At 47.8% G+C, this 12,722-nt stretch overlaps 1 protein-coding gene across 4 annotated transcripts in view; it reads right to left on the reverse strand.

The window, feature by feature from the left end:
* The window catches only part of ncor1 (nuclear receptor corepressor 1), a 129,183-nt gene that overhangs the window by 11,372 nt on the left and 105,089 nt on the right, over nucleotides 1-12,722 (reverse strand). For all 4 annotated transcript variants that reach the window (XM_062960721.1, XM_062960720.1, XM_062960719.1 and 1 more), the window contains 12 exons: nucleotides 11,547-11,630; nucleotides 11,171-11,424; nucleotides 8,717-9,086; nucleotides 7,331-7,540; nucleotides 6,702-6,908; nucleotides 6,467-6,616; nucleotides 5,547-5,678; nucleotides 5,302-5,467; nucleotides 2,876-3,375; nucleotides 2,049-2,183; nucleotides 1,736-1,926; nucleotides 406-632 (listed from right to left, as the gene is read on the reverse strand). In XM_062960721.1, the coding sequence (XP_062816791.1) occupies nucleotides 406-632; nucleotides 1,736-1,926; nucleotides 2,049-2,183; nucleotides 2,876-3,375; nucleotides 5,302-5,467; nucleotides 5,547-5,678; nucleotides 6,467-6,616; nucleotides 6,702-6,908; nucleotides 7,331-7,540; nucleotides 8,717-9,086; nucleotides 11,171-11,424; nucleotides 11,547-11,630 (2,626 nt within the window). The remainder of the gene's footprint in view (nucleotides 1-405; nucleotides 633-1,735; nucleotides 1,927-2,048; nucleotides 2,184-2,875; nucleotides 3,376-5,301; nucleotides 5,468-5,546; nucleotides 5,679-6,466; nucleotides 6,617-6,701; nucleotides 6,909-7,330; nucleotides 7,541-8,716; nucleotides 9,087-11,170; nucleotides 11,425-11,546; nucleotides 11,631-12,722) is intronic.

A 12,722-nucleotide genomic window follows, 5' to 3' on the forward strand; every position in this document is an offset into this window, starting at 1 on the left:
GACTGGGATGTGAATGATGGGATTGGTAGTACTGTCACTCTTATCCAGAGACTAACACAAACCCCATCATCCATGGATCTGGACCACACTTGGGACACAGACCCCCCCATTCTGGTGAGGTTTGGGAGAGACTGGGATGTGAATGATGGGATTTGTAGTACTGTCACTCTTATCCAGAGACTACTGCCAACCCCATCATCCATGGATCTGGACCACACTTGGGACACAGGCTCCCCCATGACCGACTTTGCGGTCTGGGAGAGACTGGGATGTGAATGATGGGATTTGTAGTACTGTCACTCTTATCCAGAGACTACTGCTAACCCCATCATCCATGGATCTGGACCACACTTGGGACACAGACCCCCCCCCCCCCCCGCATGACCCACTTTACGGGTGCCTTACCTTCCCCTGCTCTTGTCGGAGAGGTTTTCGGGGGAGACCCTGGAGGCCGGCCGCTGGTGCGGGGGCGCGGCCTGGGCCTGGGCCTCGGGGCTGTACCGACTGGGGGGCTTTGCCCGTCCGGAGGGGGCCGCCGAGGACGGGGCCGAGGCCTGGAATGTGCTGCCCGGGGCCTGCAGGGCCGCCTGGCTGGAGGCTTGGCTGCGGGCAAAGTCCTGCGTGATGATTTGCTGCGGGAAGAAGGGGGAGGGGGGGCGGGGTCACCAACAAAACTCTCTATTATCTGACGACAAAGACAACTCGTTCCCCTACCACGTCATTCATCCCGTAAGAATCAACGTTTGGATCTTGACATTCATAATATGACTTTGGTGGCAATGGCAACTTGTTCCCCTACCACATCATTAATTCCATAAAATCCTACTTTTGGATCCTGACTTTCATCATAATCTGACTCTGGCGGGAAAGAGAACTTGTTCCCCTACCACGTCATTAATTCCATAAAATCCCACTTTTGGATCCCGACTTTCATCATAATCTGACTCTGGCGACAACAGCAACTTGTTCCCCTACCACGTCATTAATTCCGTAAGAGCCAAATTTTGGATCCTGACTTTCATAATAATCTGACTCTGGCGGCAAAAAGAACTTGTTCCCCTACCACGTCACTAATTCCATAAAATCCCACTTTTGGATCCCAACTTTCATAATAATCTGACTCTGGAGGCAAAGAGAACTTGTTCCCCTACCACGTCACTAATTCCATAAAATCCCACTTTTGGATCCTAACTTTCATAATAATCGGACTCTGGCGGCAAAAAAAACTTGTTCCCCTACCACGTCATTAATTCCATAAAATCCCACTTTTGGATCCTAACTTTCATAATAATCGGACTCTGGCGGCAAAAAAAACTTGTTCCCCTACCACGTCATTAATTCCATAAAATCCCACTTTTGGATCCTAACTTTCATAATAATCGGACTCTGGCGGCAAAAAAAACTTGTTCCCCTACCACGTCATTAATTCCATAAAATCCCACTTTTGGATCCTAACTTTCATAATAATCGGACTCTGGCAGCAAAAAAAACTTGTTCCCCTACCACGTCATTAATTCCATAAAATCCTACTTTTGGATCCTAACTTTCATCATAATCTGACTCTGGCGGCAAAGAGAACTTGTTCCCCTACCACGTCATTAATTCCATAAAATCCCACTTTTGGATCCCGACTTTCATAATAATCTGACTCTGGCGGCAAAGAGAACTTGTTCCCCTACCACGTCATTAATTCCATAAGAGCCCTAGGGAATGGACCCAAGGAGCTGAAACCTACACAGATGTGATCGGCCAGAGTGATGAGGCGGTGGGTGCGAGGGACCGGCCCCATCCCTTCACCCGGCGGCTGCGGAGGCGGCTGCTGCTGCTGTTGTTGCGGCGGAGGAGGCGGTGGTTGTTGAGGCGACGGGGAATCCTGTTGCGAGCGGTACGGATGGATGGATCCCTCGTACGGGCGGCCGCAGTCTCCTGGAAAGAGAAGAACAACGCTAATGTCAAGACAAGAGTCTGCTCATTACCCAGGCCGTCCCTGAGTTGATTCTGGTCATGAAAGTCTTCGAAACTTCGGAAAGATGCGCTGGTCGCCTTACGTTCTCCTTGTCCCATTTTGGGGGGCTCCGGCTGGTACGGGGGCATCTTCTCCTGGGGCGGTGGGGCGGGAGAGTTGGCGGGGCTGATCACCTCGATGGCGTCTCGGGGCGGTTCGTACCGGTGGGAAGAGGAAACTGGGTCAGGGAAACAGAGGAATAAGGAAGTGTCAATTCCTGTTTCACTCTGCGGTCCTGACATCTGGGCCTCCCAGTTCAATTCCGAGTGCAGGGGAACCCCCAAACTGCGGACCTGTGTCGTCGGGGGGAGTGGGACCCCACCCAGTACAGGCTGAATCCCTATTCCCAGGTCTGGGTTAACTTTCCGACCGTCTTGTCTGACGGTTCGATTCCGGGTCCAGGGGAACCCCCAAACTGCAGACCTGTGTCGCCGGGGGGAGTGGGACCCCACCCAGTACAGGCTGAATCCCTATTCCCTGGTCTGGGTTAACTTTCCGACCGTCCTGTCTGGATTAACTTCCAATTTGTTTGGCGGTCCTGACGGTTCGATTCCGAGTCCAGGAGAACCCCCAAACTGCGGACCTGTGTCGTCGGGGAAGTGGGACCCCACCCCGTACAGGCTGAATCCCTATTCCCTGGTCTGGGTTAACTTTCCGACCATCTTGTCTGGATTAACTTCCAATTCGTTTGGCATTTGGCGGAAAGGAGTAGCAGAGCTGGGTGTCATCCGCATTCACGTGTCACCGCACCCCACCACTCCGGATGACTCCCCAGCGGCTTCATGTGTGTTAAACAACATGGGGGACAAAACGAGAATTAAAAGTAGGGATTCGGAGGAAGGAAGGAAAGAAGGACGGCAAGAGACGTACGGCTGCTGGAAGAGTCCGAGCTCTGGGATCCGCGGTCGCGGGCGTCCTTGTCGGAGGCGATCTGCCGGGTGATGATGACGTCGATGAAGTTGGCGGCGGTGATGGTGGTCTTCCCCCGGGTGCGCAGCTCCTCCTCGTACTTGGAGATCGAGGGCGGGCCTTTCTCCTTCCCGGCCTCCGAGTATCCGGACGACGACACGGACTGGCCCTGGGCTTTGCCGCCGGAGAAGGACGAAGACGACGACGAGGGGTACGCCCGCTTCTCGGCCTCCTTCGGCTCCATTTGCTGTGGCTGCTGCTGCTCGCTGACCACCGACCGGCGTCCCGGGTTCTCCTCGATGCGCCCCCCCTCGTGCTTCCCCCCCTCTTTCGACTTGCCCACCTCCATCTGCGGGGCGGAGGCCGCGGCGTCCACCAAGGCGGCCAAAGCATCGGCGGCCGTGTTGTAGCGGGAAGCGGGCAGGCCTTGCGTGATGGAGGGGCCGCCGGGAGGAAGCTGCCTGTTGTCCCCCCACCAAAAATATACACATAGAATCAGAATTTAGGCTTAATAAGAATCGCAATCTGTTCCTTCTCTATGTCTATCTGTATCTATATCTATATCTATATAAGGATAATGAAATTTCGGCCTAGTCTATATCTATATATATAAATGAGTGATGGCATCACGGCGACCCACAAAACAACTAAACTACAAGCCCCCAACCTCGAAATTTGACAACACAACCCATCATCCACGCCTCTAGGTTGATACAACAAAAAGCAAAGAAAAATAAAGTCCTAATTAGAGGGAGAGGAATAATTGTTTTTATCCAATTGCTGCCACTTAGAAGGCTCTAAGCTCTGCCCACTTGGTCTCCTAGCAACCCATTCAGCCCAGTGTTAATAAAAGAATAAAAAATAAAATAAATACAAATAATACAATAAAAATAATTAAAAACACTAAAAATTAATACAATAAAATACCATAACAAAATAACTAAAAATAATACAACAAAATAATAAAATATAATAAATAAAAAAGATAAGTTACAATAAAATTAATTTAAAAAATACAAATAATGTCAAATAAAAATTCCACAACAACTTTTAACTGATAGCACCACCACTTTGCCACAGCAACGCCTGGCCGGGCACAGCTAGTATATATATAAAAGGGTAATGACGTTTATATATATATAGATATAGACTAGGCCGAAGTCTATATCTATATATATAAAAGGGCAATGACATTTCGACCTAGTCTATATCTATATATATAAAAGAGTAATGAAATTTCGGCCTAGTCTATATCTATATATATAAAAGGGTAATGACGTTTCGGCCTAGTCTATATCTATATATATAAAAGGGTAATGACGTTTCGGCCTAGTCTATATCTATATATATAAAAGGGTAATGAAATTTCAGCCTCGGACAAAACAACAAAACTACCCATCCCAGAAACACTAAATTTGACAACACAACCCCTCATCCATGCCTCTACGTTCATACAACAAAAAGAAAAGAAAAATAAAGTCCTAATTAGAGGGAGAGGAATAATTGTTTTTATCGAGTTAGAAGGCTAAGCTCCGCCCACTTGATCTCCTTGCAACCCACTCAGCCCAGGGGACAGGCAGAGCTAGGCCTCACTTAGGCCTCTTCCACACTACCTACAAAATACAGATTATCGGATTTGAACTGGATTATATGGCAGTGCAGACTCAAGGCCCTTCCACACAGCTATATAACCCATTTATAACCTTATATTTTCTGCTTTGAATTATCTTGACTCCTAGGAATCCACTCAGCCCAGGGTACAGGCAGAGTTAGGCCTCACTTAGGCCTCTTCCACACTGCCTACAAAATACAGATTATCTGATTTGAACTGGATTATATGGCAGTGCAGACTCAAGGCCCTTCCACACAGCTATATAACCCATTTATAATCTTATATTATCTGCTTTGAACTGGATTATCTTGACTCCACACTGCCATATAATCCACTTCAGTGTGCATTTTATACAGCTGTGTAGAAGGGACCTCATATGATCCAGTCCTAAGCAGATAATATAAGATACTTTATTTCCCATACCACCAGACTTCGCCACAACGTGTGGCCGGGCACAGCTAGTAATATTTTTTTATTTTTTTTTTCGTGTCAGGAGCAACCGGAGTTGCTTCTGGAGTGAGAGAATTGGCCGTCTGCAAGGACGTTGCCCAGGGGATGCCCGGATGTTTTTTGATGTTTACCATCCTTGTGGGAGGCTTCTCTCATATCTACCTAGCAACGCGCACGGGACACTTCCTTCAACCGGCTTGCTGGACAATAGGGCCTCCCTATTATCCGTCAGATCCAGTTATTCGACATTCGGCCCGCCCGTTTATGTCAAATAACCGGAACTCTACTGTACTTAGAAGACTTGGAGAAAGGCGGACGGACATACATGATGCGCAACTGGGCACTGGGGTCCAGCGGGGTGATGACGCTCGTCCCGTTGGAGCCTTGGAAAATGCTGGGCCGCTGCTGCAGGATGCTCTCCTGGCCGCGCACCGAGGGGGAGGGCGAGCGGACGTAGCCGTGGCTCGAGGGGCGGCCGGGGGGCTCGGCGCCTGAAGGAGAACGAGGTTAGAAGCGCCAACGAGGGGCCCGGACAGGGGTCCCCCGGACGGGACGGAAGGGAGGCCTCACCCGGACGGAGGTAGAGCTCGGAGGGGACGGTGGCGATCCTCTCCCGCTCCCATTCCCGCTCCCGTTCCTTCTCTCGCTCCCGCTCCCGTTCGGCGTTGGCCGCGGCGGAGGCCGCCAAGTGGGACGGGTGTCCTGGGAAGGGAAAGGGAGAGACGTGGTCGGGAAAGAGGGGCTCTTCGGGGAGAACGACAACCGGGGGGCAACTACCTTATATACCTATGTCTAGAAAATTTAGTCAAATAATCCACCCCAATAATAATAATATTAACATTACTTTATTACTACTATTATTATTATTATCATTCTAATAATTACTATCCAATTATTAACATTAATGTTATTATTATTGTTTTCCTAATATTCAAGCACCCATGGGATATAAATTAATAGATAATAATAATAATAATAATAATCAAAACACAGCAAACAAAAAACCAGTACAAGAAAACCGCACTACAAACTAGTGCAGAATCAGTACAAGAAAACCGCACTACAAACTAGAGCAGGATCAGTACAAGAAAACTGCACTACAAACTAAAGCAGAATCAGTACAAGAAAATCGCACTACAAACTAGAGCAGAATCAGTACAAGAAAACCGCACTACAAACTAGAGCTGACAGCTGGCACAACCAAACATTGCATGGAAAATTCCTTGACAAAATTCAAGGAAAAGCTGATAAGGAGAAGACCTGGCTCTGGCTCACGAATGGGACACTGAAGAGTTCTAGAGTCAGAAGGCACCTCTAGAGTATATTATATTATAATAACAATATAATAATAACATAATAATAATAATAATAATAATAATAATAATAATAATAATAATAATAATAATAATAATCTGACCCCAACTCCTGTGGGATTGGACTACTGGCTACGGCAAGGCCGCCAAGGGGAGGAAACGTAGTTCTCTTCTCACCTGGGGACATGGAGGGCGGGTTGTAGGGCCGTGTGGGGAAGGCCAGCTGGGTGCCGGGGATGTAGGTGATCCTCTCCATGGGAGGGGTGCTGGGGCCCCCCGGGTGGGGCACCAGGATGGTGGGCGCCATGCTGTTCAGGTCAATGATCCCTGGTTGAAAGAGAGGGAAGTAAGGTCCGAAAAGGCTTCTCGAGAAGGTCTCTCCTCCCCACGGGCCCCGTTCCTGGGGTCTCACCTCTGGCCCCGGCGTAGGGTAGGCCCAGCGCTTGCTCCCGCGGGGAGAGGCCCCGGGCCAAGTCGGGGCGCAGGTTGACCTGCATCTGCTGGGAGGTGATGTAGTCGTTGAGGATGGTCTGCCGCGTGTTCTCCATGGCGTAGAGCTGGTACTGGCTTGGGTAGCCCGGCGTGGGGGACAGCTGCCGCTGGAACATGTAGGCCGTGGCTGGCGGAGAAGGAAGAACGAGGGGTTATTATTATTATTAAATTATATTATTATGAGCATAAGCATTGTTGGGATATTAATTAATAGATAATAATCAAAGCACAGCAGACAAAAAACCAGTACAAGAAAACCGCACTACAAACTAGAGCAGAATCAGTACAAGAAAACCGCACTACAAACTAGGGAACTTGGGAATGTGGGACTTGGGAATGTGGGAAGGGGCAACCTCCAGGCGCCAGGGCTCTAAGAGTGATTTATAACACTGTAGCCAGGCCTATATAGATGGGCAGGAGAGTAGACTCTGGGATTCCGAACAATAAAGCCGTTTGGTATCTTCACTCTTCCGAAGAAGACTAACCCACACCAACACGGATGGAGCTGAGAAGCCTAACAGCCAGGGAGTGGAAGGCCTGTCCGCTCACCGGGATCCAACGCCCTGTGGAACTGCATGGCCGGGTCCAGGTGGGACGGGAGGTGGCTCCGGTAGACATCCGGCGTGGCCCCACGGTGGTGGGGGTCAAAGGGCCCGTGGGTCACCACCGGATCCACCCCGGGGACCGGCGACTTGGACGGGACGCTCTCCCGCTGCGTCGGCGTCAGGGTGGACTTCCTCTCGTGGTTCGCCGACTTCCCTGGAGACGGGGCGAAAGAGTGTTAGCAGGAGGTAGGCGTCCTTTAGGTCGAGTTTCTTTTCAAATCTAACCACGTTCAAAGCCCCCCTTGGGCCGGAAGTGAGCAAAAACCTGCTTCACCGAACTGATAAAATGGGAATACAGACGGGAGGAACGTATACAGAGATCGTTAAGATACCTATTCAGTGTATGACATTATAATCTATATATATAAAAGGGTAATGGAATCACGGCACCGGACAAAACAACTAAACTAAACGCCCCACAACCTTGAAAATTGACAGCACAATCTCTCATCCATGCCTCTACGTTTATACAACAAAAAGAAAAGTAAAATTAAGTCCTAGCCACAGCAACGCGTGGCCGGGCACAGCTAGTCTCTATATATAAAAGAGTGATGGCATCACGGCAGCGGACAAAACAACAAAACTAAACACCCCACAACCTTGAAAATTGACAGCACAACCTCTCATCCATGCCTCTACGTTTATACAACAAAAAGAAAAGTAAAATTAAGTCCTAACCACAGCAACGCGTGGCCGGGCACAGCTAGTCTCTATATATAAGAGTGATGGAATCACGGCAGCGGACAAAACAACGAAACTAAACACCCCACAACCTTGAAAATTGACAGCACAACCTCTCATCCACGCCTCTACGTTTATACAACAAAAAGAAAAGTAAAATTATATCCTAGCCACAGCAACGCGTGGCCGGGCACAGCTAGTCTCTATATATATAAGAGTGATGGAATCACGGCAGCGGACAAAACAACAAAACTAGACACCCCACAACCTTGAAAATTGACAGCACAATCTCTCATCCATGCCTCTACGTTTATACAACAAAAAGAAAAGTAAAATTAAGTCCTAACCACAGCAACGCGTGGCCGGGCACAGCTAGTCTCTATATATAAAAGAGTGATGGAATCACGGCAGTGGACAAAACAACAAAACTAGACACCCCACAACCTCAAAAATTGACAGCACAACCCCTCATCCACGCCTCTAGGTTGATACAACAAAAAGAAAAGAAAAATAAAGTCCTAATTAGAGGGAGAGGAATAAATGTTTTTATCCAATTGCTCCTAGTTAGAAGGCTAAGCTCCGCCCACTTGGTCTCCTAGGTAAGATAAGGAGGTAACGTGTTTGGGGGGATTGTGGTAGGGGGACACACCTTCCGGCCCCCGGTTCATCATGGGGGAGCTCCTGGACAGGCTCTGGTAGCCGACGGGGGTCCTCCGGGCGCCGCTGTCCTCGTAGATCCCGGGGCTGAGCTGGGCCTTGGGCGCCTCATGCAGCGTGGAGCGCAGGACGGAGGGGCCCGCACTGACCACCGAGGTGTGGCGCGGCCGCACTTCCCCTCCGCCCGCCGCCGCCTTGGCCTCCTCGTACTTCCCGCGCTGCTCGGCCGCCTTGGCGCTCTCCGCCACCATCTCCAGCGGCGGCATCCCGCGGGGCAGCTTGCTGGGACCCGTGATCAGCGACTTGACGTTGTGCTTGATGGCCGAGGGAGCAGGGCCGCTCTCGTACTTGATGGGCGTCCCCTGGAAAGACAGGAGGATTACTTACCACTACTTTTGAGGCCTGTGCGGTCAATGAAAAAAATGTTTCAATACTAAATTAGAGGGGAATAGTTTCTAAAATACCGTAAGGAGTCCGTATCATAACTATAATGATAAAACAAATTCTTCGTATGATCATAGAAGTGCGTGAGATTCGACGGTGCACTAGTCCCAAGTCAATACGGTACTACTATTATTCATATTATCATAACAATCGAACTGAGGTGCGTATCAGATTCGATGGAAATATGGGATACTGTAATGAAGTCGAATTTTGGTTTACAGATGTTATGTGTGTTTATGTTTTAAAAGGGTAAGTATTACAGTTATTGCATCTCAGCACTCAGAGGCTGGTTGCCATGGAGAAGTAGGCGGAGCCAACTGCCGTTTAGCTGAAGAAGTGCAGAGTTTAAAAAAGAAAGTCGGTCTGTGCTCTGAGGAGGCACAGGGAAGATTGATTCCAGGTTGATGGGATCAAGGAGACTCAATTGTTCATTTTGAGTCGGTTTTAAATAAGTTTGGTGACTTATTGAATGTAGTCTGTGTCCTGGAAAGGCACAGAGAATCTGTGATCGTATATCACAGGGGTGACTGTGGTTTAAAGTCACTGGAAAGTCCAAGTTTTAGACTTTGGGAACCAATCCCAGCTGGACTAACAGAGATCCATTGAAGTTACAGTTAGAAAGGAGCAGAGGAATAGTAAAAGAAGTAAGTAAGTAAGTAAAAGAAGTGATACTTTAGAGAATTTGATTTATCTCATTCTAGTATTGTAACTGTTAATAAGAATACCTCTAAGTGAGAAACGTCATTGTAACCACTAAGCTCTGTGCCTGAATAAACTTGTTATTGTTCTTCCGACATCTAAGCCTCTGTCGCATATATTCTAAACCAATGATGGGCAACCTTTTGCGCTTGGTGTGTCAAAATTCACCAAAAAACCTAGCATGACCATAATTTCGCAATACGTATAGTTTAAATAACAAAAATATATAATTGTATTATATAATTGTATTCAATAAATCAAAAACTATTTACTACCATTATTTCCCTGAACAACAATCTATGGTAACTCTTGCAGTTTCCATGCTGATTTCTCTCTATTCTAGTTCCAATGTAGTCATGAGCAATGAATAATATAATAATAATATAATAGTAATAATATGATAATATAGTACAATAATAATAGAATAATAGAAATTAATATAAATGTAATGTGCATAATTCCCATGGAGTAAACAACAAAACCACTGGACCAAATCACACCAAATTTGGCCACAAAAGACATAGTCATTCAATCAATCTGCATGCAGCAGCGTGTCAGCAAGAATGGCTAGGCGTGTCAGTGCTGACACGCGTGTCATAGGTTGGCCATCACTGTTCTAGGTTGATGGGATCAGGGAGACTCAATTGTTCATTTTGAGTCGGTTTTAAATAAGTTTGGTGACTTATTGAATGTAGTCTGTGCTCTGAGGAGGCACAGGGAAGATTGATTCCAGGTTGATGGGATCAAGGAGACTCAATTGTTCATTTTTGAGTCGGTTTTAAATAAGTTTGGTGACTTATTGAATGTAGTCTGTGTCCTGGAAAGGCACAGAGAATCTGTGATAGTATATCACAGGGGTGACTGTGGTTTGAAGTCACTGGAAAGTCCAAGTGAATCCCAGCTGGACTCACAGAGATCCATTGAAGTTACAGTTAGAAAGGAGCAGAGGAATAGTAAAAGAAGTAAGTAAGTAAAAGAAGTGGCACTTTAGAGAATTTGATTCATCTCATTCTAGTATTGTAACTGTTAATAAGAATACCTCTAAGTGAGAAACACCATTGTAACCACTAAGCTCTGTGCCTGAATAAACTTGTTATTGTTCTTCCGACATCTAAGCCTCTGTCGCATATATTCTAAACCACGTTACGCTACCATCTAAATAGAAGAAGTAAAAGGTCTCCTCCCCGAGTCTTTGGTGGTTGCAGATTTCCAAATTGGTGGCAGCGGTGGGATAGGAAGAACCTTAGACGTTGGTAGCTCCTTATAGACACATAGAGAGCTGTGATAGGGCGAGACTGCCTACCTGGGAGATGGAGCCCTCGATGATGGGCCGGGCTCCGGGGACGATGTCGGGCGTCTTGCGGCTCTCCTGTCCCAGCAGGTCCTGCCGGGGGATCTCGTGGATGGAGCGGCCCATCTCCTTGATGGTGGTGACCCCCTCGTAGGGCTTCCCCTTGGAGATGGCGCCCTCGAAGCTCCGCGTGGGGGGAGACTCCCGCTTGACCTTCGGGTACTTCAGACCGTCCTCGTAGCTCTCGGGCGTCGCTCGCGGGGTGCCTGGGCCGAGAGGGGGGGTGCCGGTGAGGTCCCGGGGTAGTCGGTCCGTGACCGGTCGGTCCAACAACCAACCGCCCTGGGAGCGACGTTCTTTTTGAATTTACTAAACCATCCTTGCTCACCTTGCATGATCGACCCCGAGAGCACGGTCCTCTCCTTGAGGTCCGCGTGAGGGCTGCCCCGGGGGAGGGCACGGCAGATCAGCCCTGAAAAACATGAGAGTGAGATGAGGTTGTCTTATCTTTTTTTAAAATATATTTTTATTGAAGTTTTTCTTAAAAAAAACAAAAACAGAACATTAAGAAGGTCTACCTCAAGAAGGTCTACCTGAAGGTCTACCTGAAGAAGGTCTACTTGAAGAAGGTCTACCTGAAGAAAGTCTACCTGAAGGTCTACCTCAAGAAGGTCTACCTGAAGGTCTACTTGAAGAATGTCTACCTGAAGGTCTACCTCAAGAAGGTCTACCTGAAGAAAGTCTACCTGAAGGTCTACCTCAAGAAGGTCTACCTGAAGAAGGTCTACTTGAAAAATGTCTACCTCAAGAAGGTCTACCTGAAGGTCTACCTCAAGAAGGTCTACTTGAAGAAGGTCTACTTGAAGAAAGTCTACCTGAAGGTCTACCTCAAGAAGGTCTACCTGAAGAAGGTCTACTTGAAGAATGTCTACCTGAAGGTCTACCTCAAGAAGGTCTACCTGAAGGTCTACCTGAAGGTCTACCTCAAGAAGGTCTACCTGAAGGTCTACCTGAAGAAGGTCTACTTGAGGAAGGTCTACCTGAAGAAAGTCTACCTGAAGGTCTACCTCAAGAAGGTCTACCTGAAGGTCTACTTGAAGAATGTCTACCTGAAGGTCTACCTCAAGAAGGTCTACCTGAAGGTCTACCTGAAGGTCTACCTCAAGAAGGTCTACCTGAAGGTCTACCTGAAGAAGGTCTACTTGAAGAAGGTCTACCTGAAGAAAGTCTACCTGAAGGTCTACCTCAAGAAGGTCTACCTGAAGGTCTACTTGAAGAATGTCTACCTGAAGGTCTACCTCAAGAAGGTCTACCTGAAGGTCTACCTGAAGAAGGTCTACCTGAAGGTCTACCTGAAGGTCTACCTCAAGAAGGTCTACCTGAAGGTCTACCTCAAGAAGGTCTACTTGAAGAAGGTCTGCCTCAAGAAGGTCTACCTCAAGAAGGTCTACCTGAAGGTCTACCTCAAGAAGGTCTACTTGAAGAAGGTCTACTTGAAGAAAGTCTACCTGAAGGTCTACCTCAAGAAGGTCTACCTGAAGAAGGTCTACTTGAAGAATGTCTA

The sequence above is a fragment of the Anolis carolinensis genome, unplaced genomic scaffold, assembly GCF_035594765.1.
Source record: "Anolis carolinensis isolate JA03-04 unplaced genomic scaffold, rAnoCar3.1.pri scaffold_7, whole genome shotgun sequence".
Taxonomy (NCBI): domain Eukaryota; kingdom Metazoa; phylum Chordata; class Lepidosauria; order Squamata; family Dactyloidae; genus Anolis; species Anolis carolinensis.